Genomic DNA, 27,778 nt, shown 5'->3' on the forward strand with positions numbered 1-27,778 from the left:
GATCAGAACTAGTAATACTAAGTGACATAAGTTCTGAAAACTGGTCGAGAAAACCTGCCCACAGTTTAGGTGGGCGGTATAATGTGAGAGTAGAAGTAGAACTAAATCAGCCTTCAGAGTGAAAGCAATATACGGTATTCAAAGTAGGAGAATTTGCCAAAACTCACCCTAGTACAGCTGTATTTATTTGAGAAGATGGTGGCAATTCCGCCCCCTCGTTTGCCCTGTCTAACTGAATGGAAGAAATTATAATTTGGTGGACAGGTCTCAAGAAGTACAGCCGCACTATCTGAGGTGAGCCAGGTTTCTACAAGAAACAGGAAATCAATGTTTTGATCTGAAATAAAGTCATTAATAGTAATGACTTAAGTTCCTACATTCTGTAGGGCCATGTTACAAGAACCGACTGGTTCGGGGGGTACAGTTAGAAGAACGTTAGCTGGGTTTCTGAAATTAGAGTACTGTCTGGAGGTATTCACGGTATAACGGCTACACATCAAAGTTGGTATAGATGCCGTGTAGAAAATACTGCCAGATCCATTCAGCACCATGTTATTGGAATCAATAGCTGGGGAGTATGGATCAGCGGTACCCTCTACACAGCATATCAATATGAAACCATGCGCATGTGGACGCAATGTTGTCAGAGAGAAACCTGGCTACTATCAGGTTGGGGTGGAGACCATCATGTTTCAGTAGGCTGGGCCTCTCCCAGAACAAGTCAACATGATTGACAAATGGGATACTTAAGGGCCTACAATAACCTTGTAGCCAGGTGTGAAAGGCGAACAGTCTGGACCACCTTTCAGAAGCCCCCCGTCGATAAGTGGAGAGAGGGCCGGAGATGATGATCTGTTTCTCAGTGTCCAACAGGGTGGATAGCCAGGAGAGCTTTAAACTCTGTTTTCACAAGTTCTGACTGCCGAGCTGTAACGTCGTTGGTGCCTATACATGAATAATAATAACAGGCAAGGATGCGTCCAGGCAAGGAGAAAGTGGTCAATATGACTTGAAAAGTCAGGAATCAAGTGCAACAGGGCATACACACACAACACAAAGAAAGATTCAGAGATAGAAAAAAGTCCCATGTGCCATTTCCCAGTTGTACACACCACGTTGGCAGGAAGTGGGTCCAGATGTTGACCGTCTCGTTGTTCATCTGGAAGCTGCTGAGGAGGCAGTGCATGGCTGAGCTCCGGGGGTGACGGTAGCCAGAGATGATCCCATCCTCTCGGAACACCTGAAGGCCCAACAGACAGCCCATGTGAGAAAGTAATGACAATGTGTTATACTATACAATACATACTATACTATACTATACTACACAAATTCTCTTTTCACTTGCCCCCATCTACAGGGAGGTCAGGGTCAGCTAATTGTGTCCCTGTTTTGATCAAAGTAACAATCCATGACATTTTCATATATTATAGTCTCTTTTTCATATAACAAAAAAGTTATTCAACAGCAGCCAAAAAATGAAATTAAAATGTTTTCCTCCTAATTTTGATTATTTATTATACATAATATGTACAACAGTGATGTTCCCTTTAGATTGGGTTGTTTTATACAGAATAGACACCTAATTTGGATCATTAAACGAATGTGGCAAATGTATGACTATGTTTCTCCATATTTTGTGTAAAGCCATACATGGAATGCATGATAGGGAGAACAGAATTGATGATAATGTTTCATTTGGAGTGGGACCAAAAATAAAAAATAAATAAAATTTAGCATTTTTATTTTTGACCAGAGTGAAACGTTATATGGTCTCTGATTCTAAATATAGCTGAATCGCTCGGTTTGACCAAGTAAAACAATTTTTACAAGCATTTTACGAAATGTAGATGGGAAAATGAATGGCAGATGAAATCCCTTGTTCGTATGCTGCATTATATGCCTGAAGAGGGAGTGACTTTGGCTCCTCTCCGTTCTCTTCTAAAAGAGAGAACGTGAAGAACGTGAAGTGCAGTGAAGGGCTGCTCAGTCTTTACAGTAAGTGTGGTATGACATACTTTCCAGGCAGTCAAGCAGAAGATGGACTTGTTTTGATGCCATTTGATGTGCAATCTGGGAACCCAGAAAAATAGACTCTGGCTCAGCCACGCTGGAAGTACTTTTAAGTAGGGGGTGCTGTAAGGAAGGGACTTAACGTTTTAACGTTAATAAAAAAGTTTAAAGTTTTTTTGGACTTTCTTTTACTTTTAGCCATATTTAGAGGAATATTTAATTTTAAATTAACATTAGGATTATACTGTTGTGATGTCATTATTCAGTATCTTCTCCTCTTCTCTGCAGCATTACTCAATTTACCCTCAGGAATCAGGGACAGTGATAGCCTACCTGCTATTCCTCCCATCTTCTCTTTCTTTTTTCCTCAGTCTTGTCATCTCGTATCTCTTTCTCTTCACAAAGCGTGTCTCCGACTCCGTGAACAAAGTAAACACAGCTATGTAAACACTAGTTTCAACGTGAGGCTAAGTAAATAAAACTTCAGCATTTCCCAGAGTGCACGCTTCACATTGTGTGGATCGTTGAGCAAAGATCGTCTATAGAGAATATATCCACTACACACTCGAGCCAAATTCAACAATTTCGAAAATTCCATCTCTTGCCACCAGGGGGTGCTGCAGCCCCTACCGCACCGGGCTTCCCGCGCCGTTGCTCTGGCTTCCCAGATTGTTTGATGTGTAACGAGTGAACGGTGCCTGGCTGATATTAGCGGTCTTTAACCTGGTCACACACGCAGCCCTGCTCCCCAGTGCTTCACAGACTGCTGTTTGTCAGTCTGACGACCGCTGCCGATGCAGCGAGTTTTTTTTTAAGCAGATGCGATAAGAAGCATCGCTCCTTGCTGTGATGTGTATTTCCTGGCTGCTGGCTACGGACAGCGGACTTTACGAGGAGAGGCGTCCGCCTCCCCCACAATGAATCATGATGCATTTAATCGATCACGTGTCTTTAAAACGACATCTAACCTAGTGTCCTCTAGAGCAGAGGTTCTCAAATGTTTTTCAGCCAAGGACCCCTTACAAGATAGAAAATATACCGGGGACCCCCTCATTCTGATTTGTGATTTTGGGCTAAGCTTAATTGTTTCCACGGTAACGTGCTCGACTTTTAATTTGATAGGTTTGTTATTAGAATGTAATCCATGAACTATTTTAGATTTAAAGCATAAACTATTTTCGTTGAACTATGAAGATTTTGCACAATTTTTTTAATTATTTTTTTATTACATTACATTTACATTACGTCATTTAGCAGACGCTTTTGTTTTGTCCAAAGCGACTTACAATATCACAATTTGTCAACAGTACAGAAAACCACTATGCAACACAATCAATGACAGCCAATATATTTTTGATAGACTAGCACCATGTAGGAAGTAGTTTGAGAAGGAATAAGTAACATGTATAAAAAAAAAATTAATAAAAAAAAAACATTTTTTTTTTAACACATTCACTGCCAGCCTTTTTTTTTTACTGTAGGTAGCTTTTGCCAGAGGGTTTTTTTGAGGATTCTGGCTCATTTTACAAGAGCCAAGGATAATTTTCTGCTTGGAGTTTGTCAACACAAAGTTCACAAAAGTACTAATAGAATGTGTGCTTTCTCTGTCTAAAAGAGTTAGTTTGTAGAGTTAGTAGTTATGTAGATATTAGCCGTTGAGTACAGCATGGTTTCAGCGTCTGAGACAAAAAGCTGAGATAATCACAGTTTTGTGAAATTCAATATCAAACAGTCACTTTAACCATTTATTTTTGGCATCAGTGAGACATCAGACATAAACAATATAGTTCTGAACAGTAATTTCCTCCATAGCAGCACCCGCACCCCCTCTCCTTACAACTCCTCCCTCCGTTGGCGTGTCTGGTGGATTTCAGCAGCGTTTGTCAGTCACAAGCCAGTCTCTCCTGCCTGTCTGAGCAGTGAGCAGCAGCCTCCCTGTCTGGCGGCCCCTCGTCGGCGAGCGTGGATGTGGCTTAATCCGTTCTTGGATTTTCGGTTGAGAGCTTTGACGAAGCCTTGTGTGACTCTAGGCTTTATGCTGCGCGCTTCAAAGTGTGCTTTCCACCCAGTCCACCTTTGGAACCCCCCACCGCCGTGCGCCCGTGTGAAAGGTTTTCGCCTACAGTATGAGAATGAGGCTCGTTCGCTTCTGGGTCCTCGGTTGAGCTCAGCTGGAATGCGTGCGTTTCTGGCCAAACAACACTCAATAGTCTGAGCACCGTCGCCACTCAGTGGGTCGGCGGAATGGATTGCACACGCCCGGCGGCTCTAACAGTATAATAGAAGATGCAAAAGGGCCAGATCAACGATCCACCGTCAAAAAAAAAAAAACGATTTTTTTGACGTATCAATACGTCGCTGGCAGTCAACGGTTGGATTCTGCTTGACGTATCAATACGTCGTTGGCAGTTAACGTGTTAACTTTTTAACTTTTTTTTTTTTTTTACCTGAAAACTTTTCGCGGACCCCCTGGCAAAGTGCCACGGACCCCTGGGGGTCCGCGGACCCCCATTTGAGAACCACTGCTCTAGAGCAGTGGTTCCCAACCTTTTTGGTCTTATGTACCCATTGAGCTGTTTTGCCATGCCAAAGTACCCCCTCACTCATGTGTGTCGATGATTTTCTGAAATTTGTTTTATTAAAATTATATTAAACTTTTAGTAGGCCTATCTAACACATCTGATTATTAGATGAAAATCATTTGAATTACCCCCTTTAAAGGATGGGTTTTCCGTGGGGAATATGAATATATATTAAATCTCACGCCCCTAAGGTTTTCGAATCCGTTGAAATTTTTGAAATTGGAGGTTTACTCACAGAGATATCAACCGAAATCCACTCTGTGTGTGGGGGGGGGGTGGTGGGGGGGAGGTGCGGGTGCGGGGACTCGAAATACTACATTTCCCACAATGCACTGGGCTCGCGTGGCCTTCGTTTTTATGCCCACCCCTCAGGCATTTGGCTGATATCAAACTCCAGTAGGTGGGGGTAATACACATATATGTTTGCCAACCGCCATAAAACTCAAAGAAGAAGAAGAAGAAGGCTTCGACAATGAAATATACAAAGAACAAGAAATAAATCGAAAATAAAATTGCCTCCAAATTGCACCAAATGTAAACGGTAGTATATATGTCGGGAGATGTCTTCATAAATTTTTTTTCATGCATTTTAAGGCATTTTCGTAGGAGTTACGCGCATCTGATGTTGTAACTATTTTCTGTAAAAATGTGTAAAAACGGGTACATTGCTCAGCGTTGATTTCGTTACTTCAACCCACCTACTACTAGATGTAAAATTTGACGAGCTTTCCAATGCCGTCAGTCCCGTGTCGATTAGTGCTTCCGTTCCCGAGATAATGGTCTCTTTGCAAGGAACTATGGGAAGCTAATATTAGCTACAGCAGGCTAGGCGGTTGGAAAGATGGCTGCGTTTTTGTTTTGGTCAAGGCCTCTGAAGGGGCGTGGAGGACCTCTAGAGGCGGGACCATGGCCAACAACAGTTGTAGTTCATAGGTGCACGAGTTCCGCAAGGCGGACTTAGGCCAGATGACGCGAAACGCGTCGGCTGGCCCAAAAAATATGTGAGAGATGCTTGATATCTCTGGCAGTGAATATCCAATTTCAAAAATTTCAACGGATTCGAAAACCTTAGGGGCGTGAGATTTAATATATATTCATATTCCCCACGGAAAACCCATCCTTTAATACAATTCTAACTGTTTTCAATTGGAAAAAGTCATCAGTTTTACTAAGATGGGCCTATGAAATTACTTGGAATGATGTTTTAATCATTTTGTAAATAAATTGTAATCCCCAATCTTTCCAAGTACCCCCTGCAAGCTGCTCAAGTACCCCTAGGGGTACATGTACCCCTGGTTGGGAAACACTGCTCTAGAGAGAGAGTGGCGTCAGCGGAGGACCAAAATGCGAGACTCATTAGCCAATGAACAGCCAGGAATCAAGCTGATAATGTTGATTCAAGAAAAGAAAACGTTCAAAGGACAACACAAACTGTCCATTTTGCTGCAACTCGACAGTGCTGCTTAATCCAGGACCTTACTTCCTGGAACTCTTGAGAGTAAAAAACTGGTCCATTGGAGTGAATGGAGATGTCGCAACTCTTCTTACACGGCTCTGATCTAACCCATTCTACTCTGCCTCTGATTGGCCCTGATATCGCTCAATCATCACTCAGCTGTCCTGTGTGTTTAAGAGAGAGAGAGAGAGAGAGAGAGAGAGACAGAGGGCCAATGTGGAGTTTTGCGAGGGGAAAAAAACTCCGTCAACATCTGTTGTAGCGGTCAAAATCCCATTGTGGTGTGGCGCCATAAATGTATTAATGAATAGGAAACACTGGTTCCAAATAGCCAGTGTCAGTTTAGTCTTCCCATGGAAAAATACTCTTGCACACAGGAAATGATGCATTTCATTTCTTTCAGCAGCAGTGGTTTGTTTGAGAATAAATAGAAGAATTGGGTAGATTTTGTTTTGTTGTTTGTTGTTTGATGTTTCTAACAGACACAAGCACGTATGGAGAAAGATTTTGTTATACTATGTATGTACTAAATGTACAATGATCTGACATTGTAACACCCATGATGACCTAATGTTCTTCAACGCTGTTGGGGAAATTTCCCACTTGACTTACCTTTGGGACCTGGTGGATGTCAAAGAGGCTGAGCTGGGGGAGTTTGATGCTGAGCATGTCTGTGGGCAAATTGGGCAACTTGATAGCAACCCTCCCCCTCTGGCAAACCTCCCGGAACCTGGCCCGTCCTCCGCGGCAGAGGACTAACCAGACGGGGCAGTCAAATGCTTGGACCTGGGCCCCTTCTCCTGGCCCTGCTGGCTCCCATCGCAAGCAGCGTCCCCAGCCCCAGCCCTGGCTCCATCGGCCTCCGCCACCACCACTGTCCCCACCGCCCCGCCACACTGGAAACACTGCAAGACACGCAAGAAACAGACACAATGCGAAGATCATCAAATAATTCCTGGCCTCTTCAAAAAATTCGTAACATCTGTGGCTTTTAGTGCCAGAAAGTTTAGACTGTGAATTAGGCATGGACCCTATCAGCCACCAACAATCATCAAATAAACATTCTAAATAGGTCATTATTTTTTAATACTGTATATATGGTTAGAAACAGCTAGACAGAAGGCGGCTTTTATGCTGCCTCAATGAAAACTTTTTTCATGCAGGCAGCAAAAGGACATCAGTCACTATGCACACACTATGATGTGATAACCATGTTTGGATGAAGACTATGATTTATTTACACATGCATGTGCGGTTATTCATAGAAGGTTTTGGGTAAAATGCATACTTTCAAATGATTGTGTTACAAAACTGGTCATTGGAATTGGCCGCTAAAATACAAAAGTGATGATTATATAGTTGTTAAATAAGGGTGATAGGTGATGCCTGGACATCACCGAAGTCCTCTGACACACTGGAGTTCTGGTTAGTGTTTAATCTTTGTGGTGCTCACTGCTCACGCAATGGTTATCAACATTCAAGTTTGTATGACCCAGAGGAGGTTTTTCCAGTGAGGCATAGGAGGATGGTCCTCCTCTATTAGATTGGGGATTTTATATATAAAAAAAAATATATTAACTCATTAAGTGCCATAGACGACCTAACTCGTCTTACATAATCCAGCGCTTAAGTGCCAAGGACGAGCTAACTCGTCTTACATAAACATTTTTTTTTTTTGACGGTGGGACATCAATCAACCCCTTTTACATCTTCGAGATAACTATTTGGAGCAAGAGCATGTGTGTAATCTATTTTACCGACCACTAAGTGGCGACAGAGACAGAGAGAAGCCACAGCCACGGGACCCAAAAGCCACGGGACCAAAAGCAGCCGCCTCCCGCGGAAATGGCTTGGCGATTTTACAGTCAGAAACCCGGAGACACACACACAGAACGGACAGAGATCCCTTCCCCCCAGAGCCGCGGAGCAACGCGCGAACACACACACACACACACACACACACACACACACACACACACACACCGCGGGAGCAAGCCATTCAAGGAAATGGCGACGCGATTTTACAGTAATCCATTTCAGACTCGTCTTGCCCGACAGGCAGACAGGCAGGCAGGCAGCAGCAACGCGCTTCTGACACGCCCGCTGTTAGAGCCAGGAGGAAGGAGGAGAAGACACACGGAGGGAGGAGTTTGAATGAGAGGGGTGTTTCCTGTTGTTATGGAGGAAATTACTGTTCAAAACTATTGTTTAGAATGTCTGACGGTCTTACTGATGCCAAAAATGAATGGTTAAAGTGACTGTTTCACAAAAAGCCATTTATCTCTGAATAAATTTCCAGACGCTGAAACCATGCTGTACTCAACGGCTAATATCTACATAACTACTAACTCTGCAAACTAACTCTTTTAGACAGAGAAAGCACACATTCTATTAGTTATTTTTAGATGATTGGTGTTCATGAATTCTTAACAGAAAAGAATCCTCGGCTGTTCTAAAATGAGCCAGAATCGTCAAAAACACCCCTGGCACAACTTACCTACAGGAATGAAAACATGGCTGGCACTCAATGTGTTAAAAAAATATATTTTTTATTTTTATTTTTATATTTTTCATTTTTCATATTTTTTTTTATAATAAAATATCAATCAAATGTGTTTTTTCTTATGTGCAGACGCTCATTTTTTCATTCATTATATAGCTCCATGCAGACGAGTCACTCTGGCTCTGGTCCCAGCATGGGGGAGGGGATTAAAAAACACCCACCCTGTGGGCTTGATTTATTTGGTAATTTATCTAATGAAAAAATAAGATTGGTTGAAAAAGACTTGCAATTCACAGAAAACAGTGAGAGTGATGTGTTTTCCAACGAATCAGATTGAGGAGGAGGGGAGCTCTCCCTTAGCCCGTGAAACCAGGTGAAACCCTAATTGGTTGTTGTTTGATTGATAGATTGCTTGACATTGATTGACATTCTGTATTGTCCAATGCTGAATACGTCTGAAAATCGGCAACGTTGTTCCACTGGCTGGTCTGTGGTCACGCTGAATCAAGGAGGTGAAATCCACTGCTTGACCTGACAGGAAGGATTTACTGAGACAGTAGCAGCATATCATATTTCCCTCTTATTTTTATTTACTTTTTTATCAATCAGTAAGTGTTCACAAGCCAGACAGTCGTTGATATTGGATTACCACCAAAACGAGTTTTGAGTTGCGGGGAGACGATCTGCGCGATACGGGCTTTTTGCAATGTCAGAAAACTGGAATATTTGCAACGTCTCGACTGCAGCGTTTCCCCTACAGACAGCACGGATATTCAAGTAAGTCAATTGATTTCAAGTTATCCGAACCTTCTATTAAATTCGGCGTGGAAATGGTTCACCGAGCAGCGCTATTTTTGTCGTATTGAAGTTTCATCCTGTAATTTCTTATACTAAAACCCGCGAACTTTAGATTCACACATTTTTTAACTGAATTTGGCCTGTAAATCGATAGCTGACAGCGGGCTCAATTTTAAAGCTTGAGTGGTGATCTTTATATCATATGAAAGTAGAAGAAATAAGGAATCGATTGGGATGAAGCATGTCAACCTAGGATGTCGGGAAGGGGGGGTAAATAACGCTCCAAAGTTGATAACTAAATGAGTAGTGCAGCACTGTTCACAGGAAGACACACTCTCGTTCCAGATGCAATTAAGTGTAATTTAACGCTATTTGACAACAGTTTCGGCCATAGACTTTGTCAAGTATCATACAAACAGTGCAAGACAGCCATTATAAAGACAGGTTAGCTGATTGAATGGACAACACCTGTCTTGTGAAAGCACACCTGAGTGTGAGACATCATAGGATGAATCAAAACATTGATGTCACAGGTAGGCTGTATACCATAATATATCATGAATCTATGTGAATAAATAGATTTATATAAATAGTAATCACAGCCTAATGCATAGAGATAAATCCTGAAACCTTCTCGCAACAGTTCTAGCCTAAGCCAGTGGTTTTTAAAGTGGGGTCCCCAGCAAAAAGGGGGGATAATCTATTTTCACTATAATTCCATGCCATCCATAAGTAACACAATCTAAGATAGTGTAGAAGTGAGTAACTAGGCTAATTATAACCATAACAGCACAAATAATTGACAGAAATCTCGAAATAAATATACAGTATTTACTCTGAGAAATGAAATAATGAGAAAAGGAACAATTATTGATGGTTAAAACTGAATAATGACATCACAACAGTCTAATCCTAATGCTAATTTAAAATGAGATTTGGGCGTTTTTGGGCAAAAACTGCTTGTGGGTGAGCGTATCAGCAGCAGAGCACACGTCATATTTTCCCTGGGACCGCCTCAGGTGCCAGGTGCTGTTCCGTCCTGTAGTCCTCTCACTGGGTGCTAATGCAATGCTCCTCACTGGGTGGAAAGCTAAGAGGCTTGACAGGATGGGAAACATGGCAAATACACGCGCGCGCGCACACGTGAAAAAAAAAAAGGGGGCGGCGACCTTCGGTCGGCGCACTAGCTTCCTCCCCTGGTTCCAAGCTCACCAGCCACCACTGGACAGAGCCCTTAAGTGGGATGACTTTGTCGACTGGAACTGACATTGGGAACAATCTCCCATTGTGCCTCCTCTTGAGATGTACACAGGCATCGACTCAGAGAATGACGGCCATTGTCACATGGTAGAGGGCTGTTAACAAAAGCTAGCATGGCAATAACATGTTCTTGAGAGGCAGTATTACAGAGCTTTCCTTCTCTGTCGAGAGAAGGGGAAAGTTGTCATAAGATGGCTTTTGTTTCTTCAATATTCCAGGCATGCACTGCTTTGACAGCATTTGGCTGGCAAAACAACCGAACAATTATTTTTTTCTAACAATCTCTCGTCCGCTGTTGGGAATTACAGTTCGGCAAGTTGCAAGCGGACATTATTTTAGCAGGACATCACTGGGATTACTAAATACAAAAGTTGGGACATGCAATAGGGAGACTCAGTGTGAAATGTGAGGGAGGATCTGAGCAACAGGAAATACTTGTCTGACATACACGTGCAGGCGCTCGTGCATGGCACACGCACACACGCACACACACACACACACACACACACACACACACACACACACACAACCAGATTATACAAGATGTGGGGACAAGCACGCCAGTGTGTTTTGAAACAGGATGAGACACGACCACATGTCGTCTTGGACAGATCGCTCTCTCTCTCCTCCCCCCTACATCATTAAAACACCATTAATGTCAACACAGGATGGAGGTTTTGGCTCCTTGTAGTATTAAATTGGGTGTTAAAAACTACTGCTACTGTACTCTCAGAATCTAATATGTAGTTGATGGATGTTTTATTGAAAGTTCCTCACATTGCCCAGAGAGTATTCATCATATGGGAGGCTGAAGTTGGAATCAAACTAACGATGCACGATTATGGGATTTTTTTTTATATCTTTTTTTTTGCTGATATGCTATTTTCCAACCCATGTGCCGATTGCTGATGTCGATATATGCACAATTCTCCCCCACACCTCCTCCTCCTCCACACCTAATTTGAGAGAACATCAAGGCTCTTCTGTAGTAGAATTAAAACATTATGCCTATATCGTGATGGCCCTGGCAGATGCAGACATAAATACAATGCTTTTCACAATGTACACATTTCACTGGGCAAAATAAGAAAACTACTTCATATTTCTTATTTATGTAACATTTTCTTTCAAACAAAGCCAAAATTCACCTTACAGACTTGGATGATATCAGCAGTTCTGTCATATCAGGCTGACATCGATATTTCATTTTAAAGTCTTTATTAGCCCATACCGATAACGTGGCGATATCATTGCGCCGATATCATCGTGCATTTGGGTTGGCCAATCATTTCTATTTTCATATCGTCCAATCGTGGTTACTCAAGACCACCAATAGGCGATCCAATTGCCATAACGTATTAATTGGCTGTAATTTTAATGTACATTTTTGGCCAGCGCACACAGGGCGCAGGCCCTATAACAGGGTATGTCGACCCAATTTAATGTAGTCACCAATTTGCAAGCCGATTTGGTCCCACTCAGAAACGATAAGACCTGCCGCTACCAAACTTGGTAGGTAGATTCACAGAGTCACCTTTTACTATGGGTGGAAAAATTACACTAGGTGGCACTATAACAGCCCTCTTTACGTTTTGGTCCATAACTTTTGAACCGTAGCATATACAATCAAAATTCTAAATTCTAAAATTTTCCCTGGATTCCTTGGGTCATTCCGCATCTGCTGATAGAGGCCCTGCCCATTTCCCAAACTAGATTTTCCGCCATTTTGAATTTTCTCCAAAAGCGTTTTTTCGTTATTTCTCCTTCAAATGTGGTCCAATCTTCACCAAACCACATCACACAGCGTGTGTAGACTGTCCTGCACAAAACTTATTTTGCGTTTTTTTTTTTTTTTTTTTGCAAGACCGCACCGTTGCGATATAATCGACTTCCGAACTTTTGCGGGTGTGGCCTAATTCACAAAAATCGCCCTAACTCCGGAACGCAGTGTCTGTTGCGAATAAACCTTGGTACAGGTGTGCAGCTATTTCGACTATAGGGGGCACTATGGCAACAATAAGTACCCGTAGCTCACAAACCATAAGAGCGACTGTTCCCAAATTGGGTACATAGGTTCATAGAGTACTCTTCTACTCTGGCCTAAAAAATGACACCGATTGACCTCATGGTGGCGCTATAGCTGCCCTCTTTACATTTTGGTCCATAACTTTGGAACCATAGCTTCTGCGATCAACATTCTTTCTATATAGACCATGCCCATTTCCGTCTAACTAGATTTTCCGCCATAGAATTTTGTCAAATCTTCACCAGACCCCATCACACAGCTTGTGTGGACCTGTTTTGCAGTTTTTTTTAAAGCCCGCACCACACCGTGGCGTAGGCTATTTCATCATGAACTTATTATTTTGGGATACTGCTAACTGGGAGAGATGTAATTAGAACAATAGAAGTTGAAAAGGCACCATGAGGCTATACAGAGTGGTGGGGTCTTTTTAATGCGACTAATACACATCTTTTAGAATTTCACAATAAATACACACACGCGCACACACACACAAATGTATTATAATAAAAAATTTTTTTAAATGCAAGTAGATAATTACACAATTATTTTCTAGGGCTGCCTTACCATACTGATTTTCCATTATATCCTTCATACTTTTGCCACTGACAGCCCTCCACATTAACAATTATGTCGCTGCCTGCTACAACCAACAGGCTTGTCAACGCTTTTCTGCGCTGGCTATATGCTAGGTTTCAACCTAGCCTTGTTTAATGATAATGAGACTTATTCCTAATTAATGGCATTGAAAAATGTCAAAAACAATCGATCATATTATTGAATACAGCATACAGAAGAACAAACGTAGATTATGCATTTATAAGAGAAAAGATGAACAGAGACACCGACTGTGCATTGACTGCATTCTGAAGCAGCCTTGCTCCATGACGATAGCTTACACTTGTATCAAAATACTTGTGATGTTAAGATTACATAATGAGTGAAACTAGTCTCTAAAGCATAGCATTACTCAAAAGTAATATTAAGGTTAACATTACAATAAAAGTTTTATTTTGAAAGGCCGCTGCGGAAGACCTACTTTTACATTCTGGTTGACTTGACACTCGCTGAGGAGAGAAGACAGGAGAGGAATGCTGCTGTATGCACGGCTCCCCCACACACACACACACACTCATGCTGATTAACGGGGCTCTGTGGGCGGACATGCTGCGCCAGAAACATCTCTAAATGCACAGTGGGGCGCAGACTCTAAATATTATTTTTATAATGTCTTATGATAGCAAGTTACCGTAGTTAAAATTGCCTTAAAGGTATACAGTACGATGCAACTTTTTTTTTAGGACCCTTCAAATGTTTTTCTTTTTTTACATCTTAAAGACATTTGTGAAGAGTAGGACTTCTAGATGGACAATGTGCTCTTTTAAATGTTGCTATTACAACTCAAATCACAAGCCTGTTTGCTCCTATGGTTACAAACAATACAAATGTAAAGAAACCATACATAGCAGCGGTTTTCAAAGTGTGGGGCACGTCTCCCCTGGGGGGGCGCGAGAAAACTTCAGGCGAGGCGTGCCGTGTGACGTGAGTGGGAAAAATCAGAGACTAAAATGTGCAGCCAACTTGGCCATGCTGCACAATGGCTGTGCAGCCTCCACCACGCGAAGCAGCCGGTGGAGGCTGTCAGACACATATAACAAACACATACAGATCCTTTACAAAAAATTTGAATATCATGGACATACCATGGATGACCGTGGGCTTCAGCGGATTGTCAAGCAGACGATTCAAAAATTTGGCAGCGATTCAGAGGGAGTGGACTGAGGCTGGAGTCAGTCATAACTGAGAAGTAACTGCTGATTTTCTTCACACTATTCTAATTTCTTGAAATACTGTTTTGGGGGTTTTCTGGAGCTGTAGGCCAAAATTATGAAAAATTAAACAAATAAAGGCTAGAAATATTTCACTTTGTGTGTAATGAATCTATAATAAAGTTTCACTTTTTGAAAGGAATTATGGAAAATAAACTTTTCCATGATATTCAAATTTTTTGGAAAGGATCTGTATATGCTCATGTGTTTGTATCCATTGGGGAGCTATTTCAGATGAATTTTGCAACATTTATGGGGCTGGGGAAGGGGACCTCTCTGCCAGCCTGGCTGCAGCACACAGTCCATAGGGGTTGAATGTGCAGAGAATGCAACATTTACACATGATACACTGCCATACAAACCCTTGGTTTATAGCATTCAAGTACATCATTATATATACTTTAAAATGTAAAAAGTAAGAAAGTTTGTTTTTGTTTGAAGGGACCTATAAAAAATATACCTATCAGTGGAGGAAAAACCAATTGGCGATCAGCTCTTTAATCGCCAATATATGATTTGATCGTCAATTGTCCCATCCCCATCGTGCATCCCTTAATCAAACCCATAACTCTGGCCTCTGCCCTATTCACATACAGCCCTGTGCCTCTTCTATTCACATACAGCCCTGTGCCTCTTCTATTCACATACAGCCCTGTGCCTCTTCTATTCACATACAGCCCTGTGCTCTTCAAAGTTTGGGCAGCTCTCTTGCCCTCGACGTTTCTCCTGTCATGACAGCTCATAGAGGGGCTCCTCTGGCGGTGTGGCATGAGAGGAGACTGAGCTGCAGACCCTGGCCTGTTCACTGTGACAAAGCTGCAGACCCTGGCCTGTTCACTGTGACAAAGCCGCAGACCCTGGCCTGTTCACTGTGACAAAGCTGCAGACCCTGGCCTGTTCACTGTGACAAAGCTGCAGACCCTGGCCTGTTCACTGTGACAAAGCCGCAGACCCTGGCCTATTCACTGTGACAAAGCTGCAGACCCTGGCCTGTTCACTGTGACAAAGCTGCAGACGCTGGCCTGTTCACTGTGACAAAGCTGCAGACCCTGGCCTGTTCACTGTGACAAAGCTGCAGACCCTGGCCTGTTCACTGTGACAAAGTGGCCTTTGTTCAGGCTAAGCCTGAGAGTACAGGGGCAAAGGACCACTGTTACACATTGTACTAGATGAAACGCGCACGCACGCACGCACGCACACACACACACACACACACACACACACACACACACACACACACACACACACAGAGACAGTATTCTGCCATGGAAACGGTCAGAAAGACAACTGTACATGCACAAATACTCTACGCCCTAACATGCATGCATGCTGGTAACAACTCGTGTATTCATCGTGCCACACAGGCCATAGCTTGTGTCCATGACAATAGCTACTGTTGACTTCACTGCTCAGCGTGAGAAATGCTAGCTTGGATCCAGGTCATTAGCATCATGAGGTGCCAGTGATTTGCATCTTGAGACTTGGATGTCTTTGCGTTGTTCTGCGAGCTGCCCTGCTGATTTGAATGGTGAAATACTATCTATCCATGCAACATGAATACAGATTAGATTATAACGGCCATGCGTGATAGGAGATGGAAGGGAGAAACTTTATGAAGCTGAACACAGGCTCAAGCACGTTAGTTACATGTCGAGTCTGGACTGTTGACTCTGATAACTGAGGAAATTATAAATCTACATACAGTAACGGTAAAGATTCTTAGGGCTGATGTCATCAGGAGAGACGTCACAGAGCTGAAACATGTCCGCCATCTTGTTCAGTGGGATGGGTTTCTGAAAGTACATTTTGTTCCTCAGTTCATATGACATAGAAGAGGTCTAAGAAAATGTAAACAGTGCACTCAAATTCAAACACACCTCAGATCTAGAACAGTGTAGGAAATTAGCAAGGGCCAAAGAAATCTCACAATTCCCCTAAAAACCATCAAGGGGCAAAAATTGCCCCCAAGATTTCGACAATTTTTATTTTCATTCAACCCATTTCCATCTATAACACACACTCAACACCTGCAAGCTTGCCAGAAGAACACAATGAAGAACACACTCAAACAGCGCTGTTGTTCACACTATGCTTTAGCAACTTTATCCACTAATGATTATTTTTTTAAGTGCCCCCAACATTTTGTAAATGGCCCCCATTCTTTAGACAGTGGGTGCAAATGTTGCCCCCTAAATATGTTTTAAATGTCCCACACTGGTGTAGAAAGATACAGAACAACAAATAAAAACACATCACTCACTAGAATCTGAAGCTGAAGGCCGATGCTGAAACGTCTGCACAAGCTAAACAAGAGGAGACAAGAAGAACAAATGGAGTGTTGTTGTTTTTTCCTGTCCACAGTACTGTTCTGAACCAGAGTGCAGCCAAATGGGCGGAAAGTTACCCTGGTCTGACTACACTTAATTTACATTGAGACGGAACTGTCCAAGATCATAGAATGAAACATACAATGTGTGAAGTATGTTTTCGGTATATTTTCTTTAAAATCTTACACACTATGTGTTATAGAATTGAAATTTCCATCCTGTATCTCATGACGCCAGTTGTTATGCAGTTATCCTATATTGTGATGCCAGTTGTTATAGAATAGAAATTTACATCCAAAAGGTAAACGGCAAACCACTTGAAGAAAACCACTTGTGATCAAAAAGATGGAGCCAGGAGTCAAAAGTCGTCTTAAATGAAGTATTTAACATCGATCTTGGCCAAGAGATGCACTCACTCACGAATGGAATACACAGGCTTACATGCAATAAACAGAAACATACTTATAGGACACACATCAGATTACATCTGTCTTGACACACATTTGAAGGCTAATCTGCAGACAACCTATCTGGTATTCTGGCTCTGTACAGGACATAGTAACATGGTGACAGGGTACAGTATTCTGGCTCTGAAATAGAGAGGAGCTGCAAATGTGCGCTACAGGCTATTTGAATATGACGTCTGTCTATGTATGTACAATAACTACCGTATGTGTAACTTAAATGCAAATGTGTATGAATATATTAACTAGTGATTGTCCAAATAAAGGCTAATGTGATTACAATTTTCCCTATCATATGACTTTTGAAAAGCAGTTTCCTCTACAGATAGATATTTATTTAAAGTGTAACTAACCCCCAAAACACTTTTTTTCAGCTTTTAACCAATGTCACAAGCATTTTCCTACCAATATGGCGCTATAATACACACAGTTCATTGGCTGTTTGTGTCACTTGATTGTAATCCCCTGTTAATTGATTACAATCACTTGTTATTTTCCTACCAAGATGGCCGTGTGGTGATGTAACAGAATACTATCAATAAAAGCCACTATCATAAATAGAAATAAAAGGAAGGAAATGGCATTGTGTTTTGCTCTCTCAGATGCAAATATATTTTTTCTTTTTTTATGTAGCCTAGATATGATTTTGTCCAGAATTCCATATAGGTTGAGAGATAACAGAGAATCCTGGAATCCTCTCAAGGACCGCTGGTGGTCCCCGGACCCTACATTGAGAACCACTCAACCGCTTCATTGTGCAGAGAGAGAGAGAGAGAGAGAGAAGAGAGGAGGAAGGAGAGGGGAGAATGTTGTGTGTGTACGGCCCAGCTGCAACTACTCCGCTCCACTCTGGTCTCGCGCTAAACGAGAGGAAAAAGCAGCGGGTGACTTTTACATGGCGCACTGCACCTTTTGACAAGAATCACGAAAAACCCACAAACGAAAATGAAAAACTGATTTCATAGTGTTCTAGAGGACAAGTTGGACAAGTTAAGGTGTTTACCTCAATGCAGAAATCTCCCATTGTGATTACATTAGAGCGTGTTCAGAGCGGGGGGTTTGTCCTGCCTATTGTGTTCTGCTGCGGCCGGCTCCCGTCACTTTAACGATAGTTACATGGGAGTCAATGGCAGTTGAGTAGTTTGCCAATGAATGACCAAATTTATATAACCTTCAACCATTTTGAGCAACGCTGTTTCCATACAGGCCACCAGCATTGGCTAGTTGTTGATATTTATAAAGATTTTGTAGCTCTCATATAACATTTTTCTTGATGCGGTGGGCAAACTGTCATGAGCTTCGGGCAGCTGAGAGAAAATGGAGAAAATCACATCACCCTGAAGATCTCTCTTCCTACCACCTTATCCACTCCAACTTCACCTCTGCTGTCTCCAAAGCAAAAACCTCCTTCTTCATCTCTGAAATCCAGTCCTCTGCATCCAACCCCAGTAAACTGTTCTCCACCTTCTCCACGCTCCTCAACCCTCCCTCCCCTCCCCCTCCCTCCTCCCTCTCTGCTGATGATTTTGTAACCTTCTTTACTAAAAAGGTGGATGACATCAGCTCCTCCTTCCATCCTCCAGGCACCCTCACTAACACTCCCGACTCCAATCCTGCTTCTCGGCCCCCTGTCCCTGGATTTCCTTCCTTCTCTCCTCTCTCTCCCGATGAAGTGCTTAAACTCATCAGCTCGAACCGAGCCACTTACTGCCCCCTCGATCCTATCCCTTCCTCTCTCCTCCAAACCATCTCACCTGACATATCTCCCTTCCTCACTACCCTCATAAACTCCTCTCTGTCGTCTGGTCTTGTTCCGCTTGCTCTAAAGACTGCAAGAGTCAAGCCCCTGCTTAAGAAACCCTCCCTTGACCCTACTGCTATTCAGGGGCCGGTTGCACCAACTGGTCTTACACTGGTCTTAAGCTAAGTTGGTCGTAACTTTACGACCTAACAGCTACGCCGGTTGCACCAAGACGACTTAAGCCTTATTTTCACTAAGACCAGGCGTAACTCCTACGCCTCGTCAGGAGGAGGCGTAGAGCCTGCCTGTAACAGAGATCTCCGCGGAGACCTTTTTGACCGTCATCGTCGTAACACCGCCAGTTCGCCGTCTTTGAAAGCACGACGTTAGATTATAACTAACTAGTTAACCTAACCCGCCTTCCAAAATGTTGCCGTTAGTTTTTTAGAAGTTAATACATAGAATTGGGAACGTTACATTCAATTTCATCCAGACTGACTCTGTCTGCTCAATAGCCGCCATTTTTCCCCCGGAGCGAGGGAGGTTGAGAGGAGGGAGGGTGTTTTACAGTAGTGGCTGAGAGAGCGTAGTGGCACAGTGCTCCAAGCAGGTCGCGAGGCACATTTTTTGCAACATCATCCAATCAGGGGGCATTCCCTGGCAATTCACATGGACGCGCATTGCTACGACCAGCATAGTTAAGACCAGACATAAGCCGTGTTGGTGCAACAGGCGTAAGTCCATGGTCTTAACTAAGACCGACGTAGGAGTTACGACCAGGCATAGTTAAGACCAGTTGGTGCAACCGGCCCCAGAACTACAGACCTGTCTCTCTTCTCTCATTCCTTTCCAAAACCCTCGAACGAGCAGCATCCGAACAACTTTCTCTCTATCTCTCCCAGAATGACCTCCTGGACCCTCTGCAGTCCGGTTTCAAGGCTTCTCACTCCACTGAGAAAGCTCTTCTTGCTGTCACAGAGGCCCTTCACAGTGCTAAGGCCTCATCCCTCTCCTCTGTCCTTGTCCTCTTTGACCTGTCTGCTGCCTTCGATACAGTCAACCACCAAATCCTTCTTTCCCCTCTGTCTGACCTCGGCATTTCAGGTTCTGCACTCTCCTGGTTTGCTTCCTATCTCTCGAACCGCTCATACCAGGTCTTATGGAGAGGGTCCCTCTCCAGATCCTGCCCTCTTACCACCGGTGTCCCCCAGGGCTCAGTCCAGGGCCCCTTACTTTTCCTTCTCTATATCAGATCTCTTGCCTATGTGATCTCTTCTCATGGCTTTTCTTATCACTGCTATGCTGATGACACCCAGCTTTTCCTTTCCTTCCCCCCCTACGACACTCAAATCGAGGCTCGCATCTCTGCATGCCTCAAAGACATTGGCGACTGGATGTCTGCCCACCACCTCAAGCTCAACCTTGGTAAGACAGAGCTACTCTTCCTCCCAGGGAAAGACTGCCCTCTCGCAGATCTCTCCATCTCCATTGACAACACCACTGTGCTTCCCTCCCAAACAGGTAACAACCTTGGGGTGATCCTTGACAACCAGCTGTCTTGCTCAGCCAACATAGCTGTGACAGCACACTCCTGTATGTTCTCCCTCTACAACATCCGCAAAATCCATCCCTTTCTCACAAGAGAAGCGACTCAACTCCTGGTCCAGTCACTTATCATCTCTCGCCTGGACTACTGCAATGTGCTCCTGGCCGGCCTACCTGCCACCGACATCCGACCGCTTCAGCTAATTCAGAACGGTGCAGCCAGCCCGTCTGGTATTCAACCAACCCAAATTCTCTCATGTCACTCCCCTCTTCCAGGACCTCCACTGGCTTCCCATCTCGGCTCGCATCAAATTCAAGACACTGGTACTGGCCTACAGGGCAGTACACCAGTCAGCTCCCCTGTACCTGCAATCTATGGTCAGGTTCCAAACCTCTCAGCGCTCCCTTCGCTCCTCCACCAGTGCAGGTCGCCTCGCCCCTCCTTCGCTACGGGGGCTCAAAAGTCGCTCATCCCGATCTCGACTCTTCTCGTCCCTGGCACCTCGAACGAGCTTCCACCTTCGGTCAGGACAGCTGAATCACTGCCGATCTTTCGGAAAAGACTAAAGACACACCTTACTTCACCTTTTCAGGCTCCATCTGGGCCCTTCTTGATCTAACTTCTTTCTCTCTCTTTCTAAAAAAAACAAAAAAAACTACTAACCTAAACTAAACTTGTACCACTGTTCCTTCAGAATTTGTAGTTGTCATAGACTGTGCTCCATAGTTGATTCCTCTATTGCTGACAAAAATGTGTTATTGTAAGTCGCTTTGGATAAAAGCATCTGCCAAATGACGTAATGTAATGTAATGTAAATGGCGTCGTTTTCCCGGTAAAAGAAAATCCAAAGTTTCCTGTCTGAGCCGTCTGAGCACAGCCAAAGGTTATAGTGAGACAAGAGGAGACGAACTTTGCTGCCTTTTCTTGGTTTTTCCCATAGGTTTTTTCTAATCAAGCAGCATGCCGTTTTGTCACATATCTGGGGGGGTAAGTCCCCCTTTAAGTGTCATGCACACAGGGTGCCCAGCCCGCATGGGCTTATAAGACACTAAAAACAACAGTCTACAAAACCTAATAAAAAGAATAATAACATGACCTATGGGCTCATACCTAGGCAAAAAACACACCTTTTCATCGTGCTCAGTGGTGGAATAACTGAGTGTTCGCCTGCAAGCTGCTCCAACTATTCCCCTGTTGCAACCTCATCAAGACGAGGAAGAAGTGCTCTATTCCCCTGCTGCAACCTCATCAAGACGAGGAACAAGTGCTCTATTCCCCTGCTGCAACCTCATCAAGACGAGGAACAAGTGCTCTATTCCCCTGCTGCAACCTCATCAAGACGAGGAAGAAGTGCTCTATTCCCCTGCTGCAACCTCATCAAGACGAGGAACAAGTGCTCTATTCCCCTGCTGCAACCTCATCAAGACGAGGAACAAGTGCTCACAGCTCACACTGCACTCCAAATTAAACATTTAGCCCAATTTAGACTTCCCTCTCCAAACTTGAAAGGATCCAGGTGAAGGCTCTATCAAATCTGGCTGGGACATGGACATTTTCTGCTTAACACGTTAACTGCCAACGACGTATTGATACGTCAAGCAGAATCCAACCGTTGACTGCCAGCGACGTATTGATACGTCAAAAAAAAAATCGTTTTTTTTTTTTTGACGGTGGGGCGTTGATCAATCCCTTTTACGTCTCCTATACAATTATTGGAGGTATTGAATGTGTATAATCTATTTTACCGACCCACTAAGTGTTGACAGTGCTCCCCCAGACGAGCGAAATCAAAGAAAAAACTGCCGCGGGAGCAAGCCATTCAAGGAAATGGCGAGGCGATTTTACAGTAATCCACACTTGTCTTGCCCGAGAGCGACCGCGCAGGCAGCAGCACACAGAGAGCGGAGAGCGATTTGCAAAATAGATTATAGGTGAAACACACTTTGAAACACCTCAGAAAGGCCAGAATCAACATCTGCCCATCGCCCACGCATTCCCCGGCCCATCTTGACTCGCACAAGGAGCGTCCGCACGCAGGCAAGCAGGCAGGCAGGCACGCAGGCAGGCAGGCAGGCAGCAGCAACGCGCTTCTGACACGCCCGCTGTAGAGCCAGGAGGAAGGAGGAGAAGACACACGGAGGGAGGAGTTTGAATGAGAGGGGTGTTTCCTGCTGTTATGGAGGAAATTACTGTTCAAAACTATTGTTTAGAATGTCTGACGGTCTTACTGATGCCAAAAATGAATGGTTAAAGTGACTTTTCTATCGAATTTCACAAAAAGCCATTTATCTCTGAATAAATTTCCAGACGCTGAAACCATGCTGTACTCAACGGCTAATATCTACATAACTACTAACTCTACAAACTAACTCTTTTAGACAGAGAAAGCACACATTCTATTAGTACTTTTCTGAACTTTGTGTTCACAAAGTCCAACCAGAAAATTATGCTCGGCTCTTGTAAAATGAGCCAGAATCCTCAAAAAAAGGCCTGGCAGAAGCTACCTACAGTAAAAAAAAAACGGCTGGCAGTCAATGTGTTAAGTGATTTATAAAATCTTGTAATATGCAGCATCCTCCCACATAAGATAACACCTACCAGGAAATCTGTCCAATCCTGATGAAGGCCTGCTGACACAAAAAGGAGGCGTTTGGGGCAATGGCCTCTGCTTGCTTGTTTGCATTCAGGGAAGAGGATCACAAAGAGCCTCTGGATGTTTGGATTTCCTCTGAACCTCTTTGCACACCAACTCCTTTGAAACAACCAGTTAGACCACTGCTGTCTGCTTTAAACGGGATACGCCAACTTGTTGGGAGTTTCACCCATTTGCCAAATAACCCATAGATAACCAAGATACACAATACCTTTACCATCACTCTCCGTACAGTAGGCCTATACAGTGAGCTACAATCATCCAGTTAGTATTGGATGAAAAGGTACAGCCGTTCAAAGTCAACAAAAACACACATTTCTAACAGTGCCAAAAAGCTCTACATGTGACTCGGGGACTCACGCGATGAAATAATATTTCATAGTTCGGTGAAACGTCATTTTCGTAGTAAATCCCCACACCGAGTTACTTGTTTGTTTGCTTCCGATGTAGACAGCACATGCGAGTGGAGTGGAGCAGATAACAGAAAAAATCGTGCAAATGATGATACAAGCATGAAATTTGGCTCGGCTGTTCTCCAAAGGGTTCTGATCAAATCTGCCCGATGGGCCATCTGACAATCCGCTCGTTTTTCAAGATGGCCGCCAAATAGGCCCAAATATTCATAGAAATGTGTGTAGTTGGCGATTTGAATGATATTTGCGTCTATCCCTATATGTTTTCAAGCCTTCTGAAGTCAATTCTTCTGATTTTATAGCCCTTTGACTTATACCTTTCCCTCATTTTTCAATATGGCTGCTAAATTGGCCTCCCAAAGTTGATTTCTTTCAAAGAAATGTGTGTAATTGGCCAATTTGAATGATCTTGGTGTCATTTTGCATGTCTTAAAACATGCTCCTTTTTTGACTAGTGTAACACTGGTATAATGATTTTAGTGATGGATTATTACATTTGTAATGAAACAATAACAAAATATAATGCCAATACAACCTTATTGGAAAAGTAACAAAAAATAACACCAATACAAATTGATCTCATTGTCCTTTCTTCAGTTGTAACTCGACACAAAAACTACTGTCTGTGTGTTTAAATTGCTGAAGGGATTGGGCCATCAAAAAAGTCTGTCAGCTTTTTCAAGATGGCCACCAAATTGTCCACACAAAGTTGTTGTTTTTCATATAAATCTGTGGCTGATTTGAATTATCTTTGTGTCTATCCCTAAGTTTTCAAGCCTGTTGGAGTATATTTTTCTGATTTTATAGCCCATTGACTTATATACTGTTTCCTCATTTTTCAATATGGCCACAAATTGTCCGGCAAAAGTTGATTTATTTCAAAGAAATGTGTGTAGTTGGCCAATTTTAATGATCTTGGGGTCAATTTGTATGTCCTAAAACAGTCTTTTTTTACTAGTTTAACACTGGTATAATGATTTTAGTGATGAATTACAAAGTAAAAAAATATAATGCAAATATAACTATTAGAAAAGTAAGAAAGAAGAACAATACAATTGATCCCATTGTCCTTTTTTGGCCCTTTAAGGTGAAAACCCTAGGGTCGCCCGCTGCACTGGCTCAGCGCACACAGCTCGGCCGAAGCGCGGCCTCGCCCACAGTTCGGTTGCTGCGTGGCCTCGCCTGCTCTATTGGCATGCGCCCAATCGTGCTATTGGCATGGAGAGCGCACAATTGCTCAACTTCGCATCACAATGCCTATGACATCACTCATGATGTCACAATGCTTATCACATCATCAGTGCCTATGACATCATCAGTGATGTCATAAGTCAATAATGACATCACTGATGATTTCATAGGCATTGTGACATCATCAGTGGGACAAAAATGGAAACAGACAGCAGACAGATTGCCCACTTGCTCACTTTTTATATAAAAAAAGGATGGCCTCTACTTGCGGGCAAAGAGATCCAGTCTTGCTTCATCCATGCCAGTGGCTGCACTTGATCTGTCATACATTAGGACAATGTGATGCATGTGATGCAGACTGCATCATCTTCCAACCAGGAATATTCTTCTTTCAAGTGTGACTGGATTGACTCAGCTGTTTGGAAGGAATGGCATGCTGCTGGAGAAGGATTAGGATTCTTCTTAATGTAAGCAGGGCGGACATTGGTGAATGGCTCTGGAAGCTCTGGAACTTTCTTCACCTACATTCATGTCTGACTTCAATTTGAGTTCACGCTCTTCACCAGCATATCCTGGGCTTGGATGTTGGGAAATGTACACACTTGTAGGATGGAAGGATGTTTGAGCTGTAGTCTGAGTTGGATTATGGTCAATGTTGTCCACAGCTGCAGTAGTGAACAACTGCTTTCTCAAGATTGGTGAACAGATGACTCCATCTTCCACATACTGGGCTACAACTGCTTCTCCTAACTAGGCTGAGCTTTAGGCTGAGAGTCATATGATATGCTGAGCCCATTCTCATGCAGCATTTCAATGCGTTCTCTCTTTCTGGTCTTGGCAAACACAACCATATCAACAGACAGCAAAAGGTGTCTCAGGATCCTTGGAATACCATTCCTTCTTTGCAGGAGCTGTGCCATAGATGGGTTTCTGTGCAACATCATCACATAAATGTGCGCGCATCGCTGGGGTAGAAAGCCGCTCCACACATTAGACATGTGTGCTCCACACACTCGTTTGAGTTGACTGCTGCCTCGCCTGGAAAGCAGACGAGAGCAGCCGAGCGCAGTCAGGCGAGGCGTCAACAAGTCGAACACCCCCGCAGCACACTCACTCACTGCTGCTTTTCTTCTTCTACAGTTTTGTTTAACAGCGGTTTGTAAACAAATTAAAACATGCGTTAGCGCCACCCACACTCACTGCTCAAATGACCCAGCCCTTCAGATTACTTATTTTATTGTTAATGTAGGCATTACAGGTGGTATTTATGTAAAATGTAGAGTGACAGCTTGGAATAGATATAAAATGGAAGTTTCTACACTTCACTGTGGGTTTGTGATGCACCTGTGTTGAACCAATGGGCTCAGCTCGATGCGTTTCTCGTCATCCTCTGTCCCTGCGCGCGCACACACCCACCAATGTTTGTTTGTATACAAGAAACCCGTCTATAGCAAGGTCTGACTTTGATGCTCCATCTTGAAAGACGGACAGATTTTCAGATGGCCCAAGCCTTTCATCGGTTTAAACACACAGACAATGAGATCAATTGTATTGGCCTTTTTTTTGTTTCTTATCCAATAAAGTGATATTGGCATTATATTTTGTACTCGTTTCATTACAAATGTAATAATTCATGACTAAAATCATGATACCAGTGTTAAACTACTAAATATTTTTTAGCATGTTTTAAGACATACAAATTGACACCAAGATTATTCAAATCGGCCAATGAGACACATTTCTTTGAAAGAAATCAACTTTGGAAGGGCAATTTTGCGGCCATATTGAAAAATTAGGAAAAAGTACAAGTCAAAGGGCTATAAGATCAGAAGGATCGACTTCAGAAGGGGATAGACACAAAGATCATTCAAATCGACCAACTACACACATTTCTATGAAAATTTGGGCCAATTTGGCGGCCATCTTGAGAAATGGGCGGATTTTCAGATGCCCATCGGGCAGATTTGATCAGAAACCTTTGGAGAACAGCCGAGCCAAATTTCATGCTTGTATCATCATTTGCACGATTCCTCTCAAAAAGTGATATTATCCGCTCCACTAATACGTCTGGCGGCCATGTTTAGAGAGTAGTTCCGGCTATCTATTTATCTTAAATTTGGATGAATTTGGAAGAATATTTCATCTCATGGTGAGTACCCGAGTCACAAGTACAGCTTTTTGGCGCTGTTAGAACTGTGTGTTTTTGGTGACTTTGAACGGCTGTACCATTTTGTCCAATACTAACTAACTGGATGACTGTAGCTCACTATATTCACCTTTTGTTCCAATGCAGGGATCAGCCAATTACTTCCTATTGTGTTTACACTTCCTGTGACAGTACAGTACTTACTAGGGCTGTGAATCTTCACTGGCCTCACGATTCGATTCGATTACGATTAATCTGTCAACGATTCGATTCGATTCGATTAAACGATGCATCACGATGCATCGCGATGCATCTTAAATCGATGCATCACTTTTTCCGCAATACATGATTTATTTTTTCTCAGTTTCTTTTTTCTCACTGTGTGGCTACTTTTAAAATAAAAGTGCATTTGGAATTGCATTGTATTATGATCCATAATTAAAATAAACAACTGCATGTACTTACATTCTATTTTATTTGATTATAAAAAATAAAAATAAAAAAAATAATAAAAAAAATCGATTTTTGATATTTGTTAATCGATGCAGAATCGTGCACGTCCGCATCGCGATGCATCTTATAATCGATTATTTTTGACACCCCTAGTACTTACAGTATATTATTGTGTTCATTGTGTTATCGGCCTGTAGAATCATCTGCCACTCAATCTGAAATTGCAGCCAGTGAGTCGGACTAGGTTTGACCAGGTAAAACAGACGGTATTCCCCCCCCAAATATTTTATTTTCATTTTTCTATAGAACACAAACAAAACAAAACAGGCTCAGACACAAGAGAAAAAAAAACAAAAAAAACATACAACATAATGAACATTCAA

At 42.9% G+C, this 27,778-nt stretch overlaps 1 protein-coding gene across 2 annotated transcripts in view; it reads right to left on the reverse strand.

The window, feature by feature from the left end:
• paqr6 (progestin and adipoQ receptor family member VI) overlaps window positions 1–27,778 on the reverse strand; it is a 68,563-nt gene that overhangs the window by 31,505 nt on the left and 9,280 nt on the right. Inside the window, exons 2-5 of one of the 2 annotated variants that reach the window (XM_083635897.1) lie at window positions 16,722–16,764; window positions 16,164–16,254; window positions 6,661–6,953; window positions 1,113–1,240 (exon numbers count right to left, since the gene is read on the reverse strand). In XM_083635897.1, the coding sequence (XP_083492023.1) occupies window positions 1,113–1,240; window positions 6,661–6,953; window positions 16,164–16,233 (491 nt within the window). In that variant the 5' untranslated portion in view covers window positions 16,234–16,254; window positions 16,722–16,764. The remainder of the gene's footprint in view (window positions 1–1,112; window positions 1,241–6,660; window positions 6,954–16,163; window positions 16,255–16,721; window positions 16,765–27,778) is intronic. The other variant, XM_083635898.1, reaches the window with a different exon arrangement.

Source organism: Poromitra crassiceps (genome assembly GCF_964638095.1).
Source record: "Poromitra crassiceps genome assembly, chromosome: 1".
Classification (NCBI taxonomy): domain Eukaryota; kingdom Metazoa; phylum Chordata; class Actinopteri; order Beryciformes; family Melamphaidae; genus Poromitra; species Poromitra crassiceps.